General features: G+C 23.0%; 1 protein-coding gene across 3 annotated transcripts; it reads left to right on the top strand.

Moving 5' to 3' along the window:
• Nucleotides 1-5,654: 5,654 nt before the first annotated feature.
• LOC118445024 (scavenger receptor class B member 1) lies at nucleotides 5,655-20,440 on the top strand. 3 transcript variants are annotated; one of them, XM_035873910.2, is made up of 12 exons: nucleotides 5,697-5,799; nucleotides 6,031-6,071; nucleotides 10,213-10,303; nucleotides 15,144-15,235; nucleotides 15,510-15,670; nucleotides 16,213-16,357; nucleotides 17,055-17,255; nucleotides 18,438-18,598; nucleotides 18,890-19,176; nucleotides 19,398-19,516; nucleotides 19,634-19,759; nucleotides 19,886-20,439. In XM_035873910.2, exons 3-12 carry the CDS (start codon nucleotides 10,270-10,272, stop codon nucleotides 20,177-20,179), a joined length of 1,620 nt encoding a protein of 539 aa, XP_035729803.2. In that variant the 5' UTR covers nucleotides 5,697-5,799; nucleotides 6,031-6,071; nucleotides 10,213-10,269; the 3' UTR covers nucleotides 20,180-20,439. The 3 variants fall into 3 exon arrangements, with proteins under 3 accessions (XP_035729802.2, XP_035729803.2, XP_085512034.1); XM_035873909.2 differs by lacking the exon at nucleotides 6,031-6,071 and having other exon boundaries at nucleotides 5,655-5,799; nucleotides 19,886-20,440; XM_085655908.1 differs by lacking the exon at nucleotides 5,697-5,799 and having other exon boundaries at nucleotides 5,824-6,071.
• The last annotated feature ends 40 nt before the right edge of the window (nucleotides 20,441-20,480 follow it).

The following is a 20,480-nucleotide window of genomic DNA, read 5'->3' as shown; positions in this document are numbered from 1 at the left end:
ACGCAAAAAATTTCGTCATAAATGCATATGATTTGTAATTATATGTGTGGATTATTAAAATAAAAGAAAAATCAGATATTCGAAAGTAATATACATATATTTGTTAAAAAAAATTATTGAATAATATGTAGCGTGTGAAAAATGTTGAACTATTAAATGTGAAATGTTGAAATATTATTTAAATGAAAGAAGAATAGTGGAATGTGTTGTTGATATGGTATAATAAAAATAAGTAAAGTTATATTAAATCAAAATGTGCGAATATGACGCGAATAATAAGAAAATTTAATTTTCTTCCTCATTTATTTTTCCCTATTTCCTCGAACGACCTTATTAGCTTGGTGACGTATTAATATTTCTTTTTTGTTATTTCATGCAAATGTCGATTCATACTTGTTAAAATATGTACATACATACAACATACATACATACATACATACAACATACATACATACATACATACACACATACATACATACATACATCATATACACATTGTACACACATACATACATACGTTCTCGAGTACAAACACTGAAGTAAATGTATTGTTAGATTTTTGATTCATCTTATGTATGTAAGTATGTATGTTCATGAATATGGAATTGCATGTTTAATTTATACATAGGTATAATAATTACATAATATTTATATAATTCATTTTTTATTTAAAACCAACTGTTCATTAAATAAATAAATAAATAAATAAATAAATATATATATATATATATATATATATATATATATAAAATGCAATAAAGAATTGGAGGATTCTTTCGCAAAAATTCACAAAATTTCTCATCAAATTTTTCGTATTTTATTATTATAAAATTAATCAGATTGAATTTATAGGATGACCCATTTGAAGTTTCGCAAGTAATTATTTTCCTAACTACAACTAGCTCGTTTCAAAAAATGTTTTCATTAAACACTTATTCTATTTCGGGAGAAGGGGGGTTGAAGGGAGAGTATCATAAGGTGATCACAAATCTTCTTTGGGTAGACTGAAATTTCAAAGTACTCTTTCCTTTTTTTTGCTTTTTGTTTTTTTAAGGTAATTCATTTAAGATCGAATTCATTGATTACAACATTTTGATCTTTCAACATGATTCAAGTACAAAAAATTGGAAATCATCTTGAAATCTTCAAAGCACATCTACCTAGAGAATATTTTTGATCACTCTAAGATGTTTCCCATTTTCGTTTACCCCCTTACCTTGATCATGAAAATAAAGGATCAGTTTTATATAATAAATATTTTTTGTAAGGAATTATAATTTGAGAAAATAATTATGCGCGGAAGTTCAAATTTTATGCATTCTATGTATGAAAAAATTAAAGTAGATGTAAAGGAATATTTAATCAGATAGTATATCGATGTATTTCTTTTGTATAAATAATTTTTTTTTGACTTTAACACATCTTCCTTGTTCCATCACATATTTCATAAGAAACAAGTATTCTTCTCATTATTTTATGTGAATAAAATTAAATTTTTTTTACTGTTTTAAAATAGTTTTCCAATAACTTATATTTATTTAAATTACTATTATTAGCTATAATTATATATATATATATACATATATACATGTGATAGTTAGACTTATTTAAACAATAACATATGTTATATAATAATTGGGCGTATAATATATAAGAAAATTACTTTTTTTTTTATAAATTATTTATATTTTATCAACTACCTATGTGGATTATTAAACGGCATGACAGGAGCAAAGTTCACAATTTATTATACTGTTTGGTACGTTTTACATAATACACAACAGTATAATTTTTGTAATAAATTTTTTATCCTTTAAATTGTTCTCTAAGATTGGTCTTACGTCCAATTGTTCGTCTATGAGACTAATATTTCTTGCAATGCAAAATGATGTGTTCAGAGGTATAAAGCTGAGTTAACACACAGGATGAGGTTTCTTTTTTGTTGAAGAGAGATAATGATGAATGAATAAAATATCTCATTTATCGTGATTCTTGAGATTAGAATCTGATTCTCTCTTGATAGTGAATATTTTGATGTGTCGATACAATGAACGAAGGTTGAAGAATTAGGTATTTCTTTGGCGATTCTGTCAGTTCATTTATTTTATTTCCTGTGAAAAAAAGGTCGAAATTATCGAGCGATCACGTTGGTGTCCTTTAGATCGTTAAATTTTTTTGAATCGTTTTTAAAAATTATGTCTCGTAGAAGGATTATTTTGTTATTTTAACTCATTAGTTAACAGTTATAATATGCTTTATTTAACTATAAAAGCCATCTAGAAAATGACTTTATTTAACAAATTTTTTTTTAATCGTCGAAGATAATTATGTTAAAAGGAACAAAGAAACAATCGAAAGAAATGACATGACTAACGAGAAACTATGCTTTTAATATTTCTAAGCTCTTATAATAGATACGTTTGATTAGTACATATGTATATAATTTGTACATACATACTTCCTCGAAGTAAAATCCTTTGTCCTATCAATTCTATGAGCAATTTATGAATATATATGAGGATGGAGCATATTTTTCTTACATATTTGTCTATCATTCTAAATGAAGTAGATATACTTACTGATCATTATTGTCACGCATTAATTAAGAAAAATGAATTCGTTTTGTAATTATAAATAGTTTTTGATTAAATTTTGCATTGTCAATCATAGTTCATAACATATCTGCACAATAATCAAATGTTTTTTATTTATATAGTATGAGGGATATTTAAATTATTTAAATTTTTTCTATCTATGTGTATGAATATTTCTCTCTCTCTCTCTCTCTTTCTCTATGTCTGAGTGTGTGTGTGTGTAATATGTTCATAATTAGCACTTCCTTTAACACTAGTAATAATGTCGAAGTTAAAAATATATAATATTTCGTTAAAAAATTCAAAGTAATCGAATAGTTATCATGTATTACATATTACGCATGAATTTATTAATTGAAGCACATAGTAAACGACAAATGTATACATGAAAGACATTATACTTAAAAATAAGTTATAAATATATTATAAATATTGATAAATAAAATCATAAAGAAAAAACTAAAAGCGATTCTTAGTATATACGTATATCTAATGCTTATGTATAATATACGCGTATATCTAATGCTTATTATTCTTTTAATCAGACCAAATAATAAATATTAATATATATAATAAATTCATGAATAAAAAAATCAAAGCGATTGTGATTTAGTTTTCATTGATTGCATACTCGTTAATTTATCAACCAATGAAATTGTAAATTTAAATGTAAACGATTAGAAAAGAATATGTACTTACCTTCCGACGATTATCGATCACTTTATTAAAATTTATTTAAGGCTACTGTATACATAAATCAAAGTGCGAAATTCGATTGCACTACACGTTAGACATTAATAATTAATTCTTCTTCATTAACGGAAGTGTAAACATGTGAACGCTTATCTACAGTAACTGAGTATACGCTATTAGAGTTCAGCATTATAATGTAAATAAAAAATATTACATGAAGATAAGTTTTTTCTTCATCGACATCCAAAGGAATAAGTATTTTTATGTTGATATTTATTTACGTCTATGCTAAAAATCATTACATATGACTATAATCATTTATTTGTCTAATAAATTTGTCTGTTTAATTTATATCTTATATAACCAAAACTCTACTGAATTATAAATTTTTTTCTTTCTTTCTTTAATTAGGTTTTGTATTATATTTTCTTATATAAAAGATTATAAGAATTTATTATTATAAATAATATATAAAACATATATACATATCTGTACACTATATATAATAAATAATATTATGTATATATTTTTTTATATACATTATTTATTCGTATTATTTTAAATCATTTATTTGTAATTAAATGAAAAGATATGAATCAATCAATCAGTGAAATTAAAGCAAATTTTTTTTTAACATTCTTTTCTTCCTTAATTAATTTAAATTAATATTATTGTAAATCTTATAATCCACAATAATGAAAATAGATGATTGCAGTATCAAAAGTCAAGAGAGAGAGAGAGAGAGAGAGAGAGAGAGAGAGAGAGAGAGAGAGATTTCAAAATTTATTTTTATTTTTATTATTATATTTTAATTTTAAGTTGTTTCGAATTATTATGAGTTTATAATTAAATAAATTTCAAGAAATGAGATGATAAAAAGATTCGCGTTATATCACTATATCATAGCCTCTATTTTTTTCTTTCTTTTTCCTAAATTTTTTCTTTTTCTATTCTTAATACTATTAGTATTGCTGAAATCAATCGGCTAATTTCATGTACCTACTCACATATACATATACAAGAGACATTTTTAATTCATTCATTAATTTGAATGAATTATAAAAATTTAAATATAATGTAGATAGAAAACAAAGAGAAAAAAAAAAGAAAAAAAATGGCGCGAATAAATGTAAAGAGAAAGTAATTAAAAAAAATCGAAATTCAGTATAAAATTGTATAATGTTCTTATTATTTCGTATTTACTGATTAAAAATTATTTAAAACATTTCTCTTTTATTATTTAATCTATCTGAGTAAATATTAAAAAATATAAAATTTTATCAAAAATAAGTCGTTACAATCAATTACATAATCACGTTCATTGTTTCATTGATCTTTAAAGATCTCTTGAAAAAATTGCTTTAACATGGAGTCAACATCAACCTCGACCATTAAACTTAACAAAACGCTTTGCGTGAAAAAAAAAGAAGAAAAAGAAAAATAAAAGTTTTTTAATAAAAAAAAAAAAATTTTCATCTATCGTTTTTTTGTTCGAGAATAAAAAGTCAATTTAAATATAAACTCCGTTTTTCGATATAGATTTCAATATTATCTTTTCCGTATAAATCGTCTGTAATTGAGAATGTAATGTCAACAAAATCACTGGTAAAACTTATCCCGATATTTGTGATACGAAAGGTAATATTTAAAAAATAGAATAAAAAAAAAAAGAAAAGATAAAAAGAAAAGGAAAAAGAGAAGAATAAAGAAGAGAATAAATATATAGTATAATTTTATATACGAGATCATTTGTAACTCACGGTCATAGTTACAGAATAAATAAAATATAAACTATCTCAGGTTTATTTTGAAATAATATTAAGTAAGGAGTTAAAACATTAGTTATAATTTTAAAATAAATTAAATTTTGAATTTATTTTAGGGATATGTTAATTTTATGTATACTTATATATAATTATAAGTATATATAAATATACTTATACTTTATATATATATATACATAGATACCATTATCAAACATTTTTTTTTGTTTCCAAATGTTATCAGTAATATTTCATAAATATTTTTTTTTACTTTTTTATTATAAAGTCTATAAAAACAAACATCAATTTTAAACACATGTATTCATTATATTTACATATGTATTCATTGAAGTACGAAGCTTTTTTTATGCGTTTAATTAATATTTCTTATTTTTAGCTTTTTTTTTTCTATTGCGATTTCTTAATCGAAGAAAAACTAGAGAGCATAAATTCGTTTTATGTTTTATATCAATGTCATTTTCAATATATTCGACACATTGTTCGCTCTAGTCGTCGTCGTCGTCGTCGTCGTTGTCGTCGTTGTCGTCGTCGTCGTCGTCGTCGTCGTCGTCGTCGTCGTTGGCGTCATTCTCGGGGGGGTTATATGATCAAGAGACAGTATAAAGCAGAGTCCACATACGACTTGCACGCACTAATATCAAGAAAAGAGGGAAAGAGAGAGAGTGTGATAGCAAAGGAGTGTACTATTCGTGAAACGTTCGTTGATATGTTTATCTAAATACATGCGGGTAAAATTATTAATCTTTAATATATATTTATATGTATGACCTCGTGCGTTTTCTTTTGTGATTAATGTAATATCTAAAAAAGAAAAAATAATATATATATATATATATATATATATATATTTATATACATATTATTGAAGGACTATATACATATAAAAAAAGAAGTGTTATTCCGGAGTGTTTTTATTCTATTTTTTATTTTCTTTTTTCGAACCGAATTTTTAAATTCAGTTTGCGATTTATCATTGAGGAAAATAATTTCTCTTCGCTTGGTAAGTGTTATTTCTATATATTTAATTATTTTGTCACTTAATGGAAAATTTTCTTTTTTTAAATATTTTTCCCCTAAACAATTTCGTTCCTTCTCGTTGTTTTTTTCCTTTTTATAACTGATAAAACTTATAGTTATAAAATAAACAATAATGAACAATGGAAAGTTTAAAATTTAATGAAAAAAAAAAAAAAAAAACGTAAGTTTACATTTTATATTATATGACACATTTGTTAAGATGTAAATTAATCAAAACAAGTCTTTTCTTATCGTATTCTTCTTAAGTCGTATTGTATTTTACAGAAACGTATATTATTATTAAGTACACGTACGATTATTTAGGTATTAAAAATAAATTATTTGTTATACGGTATAAATATTACATCAAAATAATAATCGGAATAATATAGAAATTTTTAATAAAAAATATTAGTGCGTTGTTCATTTAGATATAAAATAATTTTAACAATTTTCATTAAAAAAGAAAAAAAAAAGTAAAAAAAAGAAAAACAAATACAATTTCTTTTTATTTAGGTATTACTATTCCTTTTTTTTCCTAATATATGAAGTAGTAAAAATTTTCAAGAAAAAACAAAAAAAAATACTACAGTGTTACTTCTTTGGATACAAAATATCGCTCAAATATTTTTTCAAATACAAAACACCTGATATAGTGTTAGTTATATGAATATAAACTTTTCAATAATAAGTACTAATAGTGTTACTTATATTTAGATATGAGATATTAAATATTATTTCAATACGAAATACGATAGGGTCCTTATTTATTTAGATATAAAATACCGAATATTTTCCAAAAAAAAATATTAAATATTTTAATATTAATTCGATACATTCGTATCGATTTCCTATTAAATGAATAATTTATTTCTACTGTATGAATAATTTTTTCCTATCCATGTTTCATCATTATCATTATATCATATATGTTATTCATGAGTAATAATTAGATAAATGCTTAATTTTGAATTTTCAAGAATTTTTTAAGTAGTCGTACATATCCAAAAAAAAAAGAAAAATCAAATACAATAAAATAATAATGTAATAATAATGAAACAATTTGGAAAAAAGAAAGAGAAAAGATCATGACAAAAATACCATATATCATGTTGAAATATATAAACTGAAATAGTTCTCCGACATAAAAAAAAAAAAAATCTCAGAACAGAGAAAGATGTTTGCATGCCGTACGATATGTTCGTTTGCGCATTCATTCATTTGCATTTCAAAAGAAGATTTATACATTTACAAATATACCTATATATTTGTCTACCGTCAATAGGTATTTTTGAAATATTACTATGTTAATCCAATGAATATAGCATTTAAACCCACTAGCGAATACAAATTTTTTCCTCTTTTCGTTCGAGTTAAAAAAAAGAAAATAAAAAAAAAAAAAAAAAAAAAATACAGGAAGGTAAAAAAATACATAAGGATTGTATATTTCATTGCGATTTGAAATATATCAAATCTTCTGTCAATATATTGATAATTCAAAATCTAAATCGAATAGTTAATCTCAATTGGTAAATCGCTTCACGTTTTTCAACGTATGTACAATACATATGTAAGTATTATACTTATATATAGAGTCTAACCTTCCATCGTGGGTCATCAGGTATAGAAATCGCTACAATACTGACGAGCCTGATAAAATCAAATAGTATCGCAGATCTCTTGGATCTCTTCTTATTCAAAAATCTCTCATGTACTAGATAATATTACGTGTGCATCAGGAATGCATAATTAGTTTCAGAAGAGCCTCCTCAAGGTTAAGAAAAAAAAATTAGGTCAACTTTACTTTTATCCATGATATATTACGTCGACAAATGAATTATTACATCCAGATTATTACACGACCTACTTCAGAATAGATAGGTTTTCTAAATGTATATACATCAGGATATCTTCTCATAGTATATTTATTTCAATATTTCCTTTCTTTTCTTTTCTTTTTTTTTTTTATTTTGTTAACGTAAAAATATTCTATTTACTTGATTGTATGCACATACATATGTATATATATAAATCGTATATCTGGATAAATCGTTTAATGTTTCATCAAAGATGATACGATTATCTTTTATTATTGTTATTATTATTATTATTATTATTATTATTATTATTATTATTATTATTATTATTATTATTATTATTATTATTATTATTATTATTATTATTATTATTATTATTATTATTATTATTATTATTATTATTATTATTATTATTATTATTATTATTATTATTATTATTATTATTATAAGCTTTTATTGCAGATATTTAATATCCGATAATCTTTTTTCATTTGTCTTATATAATATCAGGATATTATTTTTTTTTTTTTACATTATGCATACGTTTCTATCATTCACATCATAATCGCGGACTTGATAAATTTTATCGAGTAAACCTGTTAATTTAAATTTGTTTATTCATCTATCAATTTAGAAATGATTAATAAACAAATAATACCAAGTCGAGAATTTTCTAACAAAAAATCATTTTCTTGTTAAAATTTTATTATTAAGTAATTAATCAATACACAGAATCTCTCTTTCTCTCTCTTTCTTTCTCTCTCTTTCTGAATCGCGTCGAAAGATGTCGATCTCGAATTTAACTATTAACAAAAAAGAGACCCCTTTCCGGAATCGAAAATCAATAAAAGAATATCTGACTGATAAATAAAACTATTTTATAAAATAATATCCATTGTTTTAATATAACATTTAAAAATTTAATTAATTATTCACACGACAATTACGTATTAACGATCGATCATTATAATGTATTATACTAATTGTATAATGCAATTAGTATCGTGTGCATGCGTGTATGTATAACGTATGTAGGTATGTATATATCTATGTATGTATGTATGTATATAGATAGATATGTATGTACATCAATAAAAAACAAAATTTAAAATTGCCGCTATCGGCATTGTCACGGATTAAATATTTTGTTAACTTTCGCTATATCAACGTGTATATGTGATAAATCTGAACAAAATCTCAAAAAGATCTAAAAAATCAATAATCGAAATCATTATGAGATTACACATGTCACATCTTTTTACTTTGATGAAACAAACAAATATACATATATTTTATTTAAATAATAAATTTTTAACGCTCATGGCCTTTTAAAAACGTAATATTTTATATTATATATTCAAGGTTAAATTAATGTGATAACATTTCTTTCACTTTTATTTTACGTTGTTTATAAATTATGTTTCTTTCATAAAAAAAAGGCACGGAACAAAATATATATATATATATATATATATATATATATTTTTTTTTTTTTTTTGAATCATTCGTAAGAAGAAAAAAAAAGACGAATGCTGTAATGAAAAATAATTAAATAGATTTGTTAAACGTAAAAGGCAAGAACTTTTGTGTCAAGACCGTTGTGTCAAGAGGAAATAAAGTGTTAAGAATTATGTTAAACAAGTTTCTTAGGAATTATTTGACAGAATGTACACATATGCTCGCATTGCATCTACACATATAATTTTCTATCGTCTCATGTAATTTTTTGAAAAACTAATATCCTTAAATTATTATCCTTTATTCTTTATTTAGACGTTACAATAATTATAAGATCTAAAGTATAATTAACAGTTAGAGAATTATATATATATATATATATATATATATATATATATATATGTTGTTTTTGTTTATATTATATTATTTATTTAAATTTCGTTTAATATTAAAAACGTTTATATCATAATTAATGAAAAAGGATTTGCCATTAATCATTTATTTCCCTATTTTTCTTTGTTTTAATATGATAATGTACTAATTTTGTTATATGTTTTTACAAAAATAATTTGTAAAAATTTACGTGAAATATGCTATTATGCAATAAATTGAGAAAAGAAAAAGATTTTATATTTAGTAAAAAAAAAAAGATCTCTCTTTTATTAATATATTTTGTATAATATTAATAATAAAAGCATTTTAAAAGTCGACACTTAACGTTAATTCTTGCACATAAATATAAATGCATAATAGGTACATAATGATATACTCTTAGCTATACAATGTATACGCGATTTTATCAAATGTAAATCACAATATTATAGTATTATTGTTATACGACTGTTTTAGGTTTCTAGTGTCGAGGTGATTAAAGTGAGAAAAATTTGTAAGATTCAGGTCACACCCATGAAATCGACAATACCTTTACAACAATTTAAAAGTGAGTAAGATTTTTTTTATAAATTTAACAAACTGCGTAATCAATACCATTTCTACAATTACGATTAAATTTACGGTTAAATTTCTACGTTATTATGACATAATAATAATCACATTTAATAGTATAAATAATAAATAGAAATATTTGTAATTACAACGATCTTGAATATCTAAATATTAAATTAATTTATCGGTCTATCCATACTTGTCCAATTAAACGATCATTATTTATCAATTGAAGAAACGTTCGATGTTCTTTAACAAACATCAACGTTCGATAAAATGATAGTTACATTTTTTTTATGAATATCTTCTTTTTAATTGAAGTAAAAGTAATATTAATTACAGATATTAATCTTTTAAATTGACAGCGAGAGAGAGTGAGAGAGAGAGAGAGAAAAGGAGAAAAAAAAGATAAACAAAACAATTAATTTCAGTAGTAATTGATGATTGTACGTGAAAATATGTTCGTAGAAAATATTGTCGCATATATTGATAGATTATAATAATTGTCAATTTAATGGCATACGTTATTTAAAATTGATAAGGTCAACGAGAAATAAAAAATGTATTAAAGTTTTATTTATGGATATAAGTATGAATTAACAGGAATAATTATACTTAACTTTATCATCGATTTAATCATACATTTCCTTTCATTGATAATGTGATTATATTAAAAGTATTACACAATAATATTTCCCCATTTCTCCTTAGATCTAAACAATATGTATTAATTTCAATTTTCTATATTTTGGCTATTTTTTCAAAGAACTTTCAAATATATAGAAATATTTCAAAGAAGCATTCGTAATAATTAGAAGTAATACTGAAATATTATATTATTATCATATAAAAAAAAAAAAAAAAAAGGAAAAAAATATAAAAAAAAAAGAATTTTCTTCGTGAAAAAATGTATCTTTTATGTAAAATTTGCCATTACACATATATACCCGTATACACGATATTTAATCAGAAAAACATTTGTTTATCGTTAAGAAATGTATGTCTATACACGTTAAAACTAGACTAACGATAATTATTGTACTTTTACTTTCAAACTACTCGATATGTATTATCAAAAAAAAAAAAAAAAAAAAAAAAACAGAACACAAAACAAAACAAAAAATAGAAAGAATTCGTTGCTCTAAACACGATACTCAACGTGATAATTATATAAGACTACATTCTCCTGAATGAAAGTTGGAAAGCGTTATGCATGAAGAAAAGTGTAAACGGTTGTGCTCGATCTTGACCTTATTTAAAGTCTATGTAGATGTTTCTTTCCTTATATTTCTCTATTGGTCGTTTTTAAATGAATAAGGACACATCTCTTATTTATTAGTCACATTTCTTTTGAAACTGTTGAATGAATGATTAACTATACAGTCATTTTCTTGTAATGCTTTTTTTCCACCTTATAAATATTAAAAGAAATTACAAAATCTATTTTTCTTTTTAAAATAAACGCATTAACATCTCGAATAGTTTTATTTCTTCTTTTTTCTTTTCTTTGAATTAAATAAATTTATTGAAATTATATTGATAGATATTATATATACGTTAACGCATTAATAATTCATTTTTTGTATCTTTGAAATCTTTTACTATATATATACATATATATACATATATATTACAATAATATCTATCAACAGCATCTGTGAAATTAGCATCTTATACGAGAGTATCGGAAGGATTAGAAAATAATACCCGTATTGTGTTATCGATCATATATTTTTTTCTTTTTAGATTAAATAAAATGAATAATATATTTTCTTTTTAATTAAATTAAACGTATAATTTTCTTTATATTTGAAATTTTTTAATATATGTATGCATGAAAAAATTAGCACGTTATATGTAGTATGAGAGGGATTAGAAACAAAAAAAAATTGTTTTGTTCTTATTCTTTATATAAGAGCGATAAAAAATACAAAACGAGAATTTAAAACAATTTTTAAATACGTTTGATTGATTATCGTATCTGTATCCTGTAAATATCTTTCAAAATATATTAATTCGATTGCACGATTAAACTTTGTATCTACTTTTGCATCATATATTTCAATTATATATCAATTAAATATATAATAATTACATATTAATTGAAATACTCGCTTTAGTTTATTTTGCTTTGTTTTATTTTATTTTGTTCTTCTTTTTTGATCTATTCATATTAACAATCGATATCAATCGTATTTTTTTCTCAATGTTTACTTACGATTATCACAAATTATCAGATTTATAAAAACTTGATCTGATTGATATTGCAGATTAAAGATAAGATTTATTCAATAGAAATTTGCATGAATAACATTTCCTGTAAAAGAATTACATTCTTAGGAAAAATAAAAAAATAAAAAACCAAAAACAATTTATATAAGAAAATGCAAAATAGATAATACACACATCTTTGCAATAAAAATAGAATATAAATAACTTAACAAAGAATTAAAGTAAGATATAAAAGCTATTAGCTTTTTGATTTCCTTCGAAAAAAATATATCTGTTTAATTGCATAAAAGTGTTCTAATGTTTTTCTATTGAAAGTTTTACTACTATCAGATTACATATATATATATATATATATATATATATATATATATATATATATATATACACACGCATACTTATACATATTTATACGCTATGAGTAATTATCATCGAAGAAAAATACCTACTTATTTACGTATTATCACGTATTCATTTTAAGATCAAATAGAATGAATTACTCATGTAACTTCCGCATCTATTTTGTTACATGTCGATGGGGATTGAATATTAAACTCAAAGATTTATTGATTAACTTGAACGATTTCCTTTTCTTTTTTTTTTTTTTTCTTTCAGTATATTTTACAAGAAAATAGTAATTTCTCCATGATCCTAAATTTGAGAATTAGAAGTTGTTTAAATGAAAGATTTTACGTATCTACGTTATTCGTCGTCATTATTTACATAACATTAACATAAATACAATTTAAACAATATTTCATGTTAAAATTCGATAATTAATCTAGAAATAATATCATCATATTAATAAATTGTTTTACACGTCAATTTGAATTTCACTTCTATTTATTTGATCAGTATTTTTATTAATTAATGATAAATATTTTTATAAAATAAATGATCAATATACAGGAATATTTTGATCAATATAAATAATTAAATTTCGTCAGTTGCATTATATACTTATTGATATATTATTATCAATACTACGATCATTAATTAATTCAAAATACTGATTAGAAGTTTAAAACTATCAACTTCATAAATAGCATTTATACAATTTTGTTTAAATTTTTGTTTTCTTTGTCAACAACTGGATATATTTATTGTTACATCATCGCTTCATATTATCATTTGACTGACCACTTCAATCGAATCGAATCTGGTTTCTTGCATCTCATTAACTGATTCCCATGTTAATGGAAATAAGCAATATTCCATTTTCTTATTCGTATTTCAATTCCTTTTACTCTTTTTAATAGATTAATAATTTATTTATATCTATAATGAACTTTAATATATAAGGTGAGCTAAAAACACTTCTTCGAGGTTTTTAGATTAATTTTGATTTAAATTGAGTCTTACAAGTCCAGAAGTTGTAGTTTTAAGATTTAAAAAAAAAACGTTTTAATATTTAAATAAAGTAATTCATATTTTTTTTAAGTCGCCTAAATCACTTTTGGTCTATACTATATTTGTACATATTAAATTGTCCAATAATTATACCTATGTAGAAATTTTTATTAGTTTATATTTTAAATAATTAACACTAATATATTTTTATTTGAAAATTAAATTTGATATCTTATATATAGATATAAATAACATTATAAAGTATTAATTCCTCTACAGTGTATTATATTTATTATATATATTCCTCATTTTTATTATATATCATATTTTTATATATATTCCTCATTTCTCATGATAAGATAAAAAATAAATATATTAAACGAATTTCAAAGAAATATTCCTAATATAAGAAAAAAAAAACGAATTCCTGATTTCTACAAAAAAGAAATGTATAAGAGATACGTTTATATAACATTTCTTTCTTTCTTTTTTTCTTTTTTTTTTCTATCTTTTGAAATTAATGCAGAAAGTGTATGGAATGAGAAAATTTAAAGGAAGTAATGATCAATCATGACAATGATTAAAAAAAAAAATGATATACAAGATATCATATGTTTTTCTAAATTATTTATCACAAATACTTGTTATTGTTTTTAGTCAAATCGAATTATAATATACATATTGCATAATGATAAATTGATTTTCCAATGAATGGAACAAATTTCTAATCAGTTCGCATAATTAAATAATTCACAGAAATTCATTTAATATAACTGCGTTTCGTATTAGAAGGAAATATGATAAACGTTATATTTGTTAAATATTTAAACATTTACAGAAAAAAATCTTGTGTGGCGTTGTAATACATCTCTCTCTCTCTCTCTCTCTCTCTCTCTCTCTCTCTCTCTCTCTCTCTCTCTCTCTCTCTCCATATCTATATTTATCATGTAAAATATAATTTCAAAAAATGAACTTAAATTCCATCATATTTTTCTGTAGAAAATATTTTTTGTGAGAGAAAAAAATATGAGAAATAAAAAAAAACGATCTTTTGGAACATATATATATATATATATATCTATGTACATATGTATGTATATAGACATCTTCTTTTGCTTACCAATTTTTAATAAAAAAAACCAATACATATTCTTTTTTTAAAATTAATTGCCGGAAGTATAATAAATAAAAAAATTCGCTCGTATATAAATACCTGAGGAAATAGAATTTTTAATGAAATTAATTTTACTTTTTAGAATGTATCATTTTATTTATGGTCGGCTTGGTCTGCAGCCTATTGAGCTATACGATTTATGTCATCAATCCTTTAAAATTGATCATAGATTACGTAAGTACAATATATATAGCTTCGCGTTGAAATAAAAATGTTTATATATATATATATATATATATAAACATTTTTATTTTGTTATATAATGTTTATATATATATATATATATAAACATTTTTATTTTGTTGTATAATGTTTATATATATATATATAAACATTTTTATTTTGTTGTATAATGTTTATATATATATATATAAACATTTTTATTTTAACGCGAAGCTATATATATATATATCTCATATTTTAAATACATCTTATTACTTCTCCTTAGAATTTAGAATTCAGAGTTGACTCGATGGTTTACTCTATATGGAAACAACCTCCTATCGATATATTTATTAAAGTATACCTTTTTAATATCACTAATCCTGTCGAGTTTTTAAAAGGAAAGGAAAAATTAAAACTGAATGAAGTTGGGCCCTATGTATATCAGTAAGTGAATCGTATATTACGTATAAAATGTACGTACGAGCTGGTGATTATAAAAGTATATCAATAAGTAATATTATTAAATATATCAATAAGTAATATTATAATTTTCATTTTGAAATATGATTATCAATAATTATCATTTTGGTATTGGAATTATTTAAAAATTATTTGTATAAAATTAATAAACGCAGAAAACATAAGTATTCATGTATATAAATATATTTTTTTTTCATAAAATATAATTATTTCATTGTAATAAAAAATTTTTAATAATACCGTGTATATAATTGATAATCATATAATAGGTACCTATCTAAATATATTTATTTTTGAAAAATCATTCTATTATACGATTTTAAAAAAGAAGAACAGCGCGTGAGAGAAGGGAAAATATGTTCTTTATTTTTAATATCTCTAATGACTTACGTTAGATCACTTTCATAATCATCAGTACGTATATTATATCGTTCAATCGAGTAGGTAGTATCTATTTATATTTTATTTATATGATTTAATATTTACATTGTTTAATAACATTGCAGAGAATTTTTAGAAAATACAAATGTAACATTTAACGATAACGGTACTATAACTTATATTCCAAAGAGGACTGTATTTTTCGTGCCAAAATTATCAAAGAGCGATCCCACAAAAGATTATGTTAATGTACCGAATATTCCGATGTTGGTAAGCGATAAAAAATATCACACAATAATATATTATAATAATTATTAATAATATTATATTAATTATATTAAAATATTAATTATAGAGATTTAATTCGAGACAACATGTATGATATATAAATTTAATGATATATAAATTAATAATAACAAGACTTCTAACGTTTCATATATTTCCAATTTAATTTTATCAAAATTTATTATTGTTTCACAATTTTAGATAAAAGTCATATTTAAGTCACACAATCATATAATGAGCGCAATATATATATATATATATATATATATATATATATATATTTTTTTTTTTCTTCTTTTAATGATTGTACAATTCAAGGCAAAGTGTTTGCGTACATTTAAAAACTGGTATTGGCTATGATTCGAATCGGAAAATATTTTTACTTTCAATGTATCAACTGGCTAGAACCTTGACTTCGTAGTGTAAATGTTGCGTAAAGTGGTTAAGTATAACGCGTGATCATTTAACTTTGATGTTAAATTTTTATTTCAAATTAAATGATATTCTATCCATTTTGTAATCAATCATATATTTCACGCAGCTATAATGAAAGAAAAAAAAAATATATATAAGTATATGTATAATATATGTATATACTTATATATATTATATATTATATATTATATAAATATAAATATATATATATATATGTGCTTACTACATGTACCAATTTGTATTTCAGGGCATAACGTCTGCGTTGCACGATTCTGGATTTTTTATTAATTATCCTTTGACGCAACTGACCAACATGATCGGTAGCAAACCCATACTGAATATCACAGCTTATGATTATTTATGGGGTTACGATGATACCTTGGTCAAGTTAGCGACCGACATATTACCATCTTATTTCAAGTTTAGAAAATTTGGTCTTCTTGATAGGGTAAGTAATCTATTTTTTATATATATAAATCAATTTCCTATAAAATTATTGATACGACCGATAACAAACAAATAAATTATACAATATAATCTTTAAATGTAACTTGCTCTGTGAATATTTAAATACAATAACAACCATAAAAATGCGAACTGATAAGTATATAATAATGTAGCTGTGATTAATTGATAGAATCTCATTATTTTTATTATCATTCCTTGTCATAATATTATCATGAGAAACGATTTAGTCTCATTAACAAGTAAATCGATTATTAAAGCAATTATTGTCGGGTGACTATCAAAAGTATATTCATGTGAACTTATGAACTAGATTATTTACGAATAAAAACAATTTTTTTCTAGTCTATCTTTTTTTCAGAGAAGGGAAGAGAGATTAAATCGAAGTTGCATATTTCATTAATTTTTTTATCAATATATGTACATACCTACTTTCACGAGCCACTATACATACATATATATATACATACGTAACGTACATACATAGATAACGTTCGTACTTTGAACTACTGCAGGTTTTAACGCTTGATACCTTTCACCGAGCACATAAACTTGTATCAAAGTTCAAAAAGTTAACAATCTTTAATGATTTTGTCCTAATCGAGACTATAAATATTTATATACGGTAATAAAATTCTATGGAAAAACAGATTTTTTTTTTTATCATTGACGTATGCGATAGATAATTAAACTGATTATTTATTCATTTATTCTTATTATATTTCTTATCGATCCTTAAATATTCTTGCTTTTTCTTTATCAACGTTAAATATTCCTGTTTTATTATCAGTATTATCACGTTACTTATCATCAACGAACATTATGATGGTTCTAATAATCTTGGAACTAATAACAATATATCCTCCTCGAAGCCATTAAACTTTTATTTGAAATATATACGATATGGACAATAATAATGACGTAAATTGAGAGAATATTACCTGAAAGATATTCTGTATAATGTCTATATAAGTATTGAATATTGGTCAATAATTAATATCGAAATATTTTATTGAAAAAAAAAAAAATACCACTCTCATTATTAATAAAAAAAATTAAAACTCGAAAATAATCTAAAATATCCCAACAATTTCTGTATTACTTATTGTCTAATTCAATACAATTTTTATTCATTTTATACAAGAAATGAATCTTTTTTCTACAGATGTACGACGAAGGTGACAACATTATCAACATAAATATTCGTAAAAATGATGATATGAGAAATGAAAGTGGACGATATCTAAGTATCGAAACCTACAATGGAAGTCCTGGATTGTCTAATTGGGGATATCGCGATGAGAAGGATAACAAAACTTATCCGGAGTAAGTTTACGTTAATAGTAATAGCTGAAAAGAAAAAAACAAATTATTCATAAAGTTTTATATTTATACACGATAATGTACTAATTGTTTTTTTTAAATAAATTTGTAAATAGAACTTTTATGATTTCTAAAATCTACGATTATGGACATCGTGTATGAAGTAATAACTTCATGTGTCTAAAAATCAAACGTATAAAAATTAATTTTCTTTTTAAAATAGTTAAATTTACAATGAAGATTGAGTACGTGTATGTTTAAATATTTACAAAAATGTATACGTTCAATTTATAGAAATACAATATGTAATCGGATTCAAGGAGCTATAGAAGGAACGATGTTTCCACCGAATTTGGATAAACGTGCTGTCTTTCGAATTTTTCGAAAAGCATTTTGCAGAACTTTACCGATAGTATTTAAAAAAGAGGTTGTCACGGAGGACGGTATTCCAACCTATCTTTATACCATGTCGGAAGATTTTTTGGATCCTCCAAATGAAAATCCGGACAACGAATGTTATTGTCGCAAATTAAAAAAATGTCATAGGAAAGGACTTTCAGACTTAACGGCATGTTATTTTAGTAAGTTGACTGATTAATGTATGTGTAATTTTCTTTTGTTTTTTTTTTTTTTATGATTTTAAGAAATAATTGTAAAAATATCCATATTATTAATAGTATATCTGTTGAGTAAGAAATTCGCGATTTTTATTTTTTATTATGAAGAACTAAAGAAATTTTAACTATTTTTTTTTTCTTTTTTCCTTCCTTTTTTCTTTGTTTTTTTTTTCTTTTTTTAACAGATATTCCTGCAGCTGTATCTTTACCACATTTTCTTGACGGTGATCCAAGTTTGATAAATGAAGTGGAAGGCCTTCATCCAGATCCAGAAAAACATGCTACCCAAGTTCTAATTCAACCTGTAAGCTATAGTAATTAATCATATGCTTGTGTTTCTAATAACGTTGGAAATATTTTGTTATATTCGATATTTTTATTATATATATACATATATATATTTTAATTATTTTATTTTTAGGACACAGGCATGATAATAAAAGTAAACTCTAGAATACAAACGAATCTTGTGATGTATGATACGAAATATAATTCAAAAATCAAACCATTTAATAATATAATAGTACCATTATTGTGGAGCGATTTGGTAAGCTTTTTTTTTTCAAATAGTTCTATATACATATGTTATCTACAATTTATACAATTGCCATTTATATATGTATATTATATATATGTTTATATATATCAACATTCTCTAATCTTTCATTTATAGACAATGCCATCTGTGCCGAGTAATTGGTTACTTGTATTAAAAATGCTTGTTAAAATATTTCCTATCATGCAAACTGTGATAATGTACTTATTAATGATCATTGGCATTACGTTGATCATTTTATCGCTGGCAGCATCTATTTGGATGTTCAATCAGCATCGAGAACAACAATTTGACTTTGATAGAAGGGATAGCGCAGATTTGAGGATACCTTTAGGATATGGCCAAAATACTACTATACATATCTTACCGAATAATGAAAAGATTAAATCAAAGTCGGATTTGTATAGTTAATTCATAATATTTACTTTTATTCATTTTCTAATGTACAGGTATAAGTTAGGTTCTAATCATGGTATATACATAGACATACATACACACACACACATCCTCGCACGCACATACATACACACAAAATAAAATTAAAAATTTTTTATAAGTAAATATTTCTAGAAATAAAAGTTTTGATATAAAAGAAAATTATCAGTAATATATCAATATAATATTCATTATATTTTTAAGTGACATTTTAAATGACATTGAATCTTAATTCTATATCAAAATTATATAAAATTAATTCTGTAGAAGAAAAAAG

Source organism: Vespa mandarinia, chromosome 3, assembly GCF_050613455.1.
Source record: "Vespa mandarinia isolate Hongniang chromosome 3, ASM5061345v1, whole genome shotgun sequence".
NCBI lineage: Eukaryota > Metazoa > Arthropoda > Insecta > Hymenoptera > Vespidae > Vespa > Vespa mandarinia.
The sequence above is the reverse complement of the archived record's forward strand: the minus strand, read 5'-3'. Positions and strand labels throughout refer to the sequence as shown.

Bases quoted from the DNA above. Each gene is read 5' to 3' on its own strand.
- LOC118445024 (XM_035873909.2), top strand. The intron at 19,517-19,633 runs GTAAGCTATAGT...TTTTATTTTTAG, and splicing joins CCCAAGTTCTAATTCAACCT to GACACAGGCATGATAATAAA. The intron at 19,760-19,885 runs GTAAGCTTTTTT...TTTCATTTATAG, and splicing joins CATTATTGTGGAGCGATTTG to ACAATGCCATCTGTGCCGAG.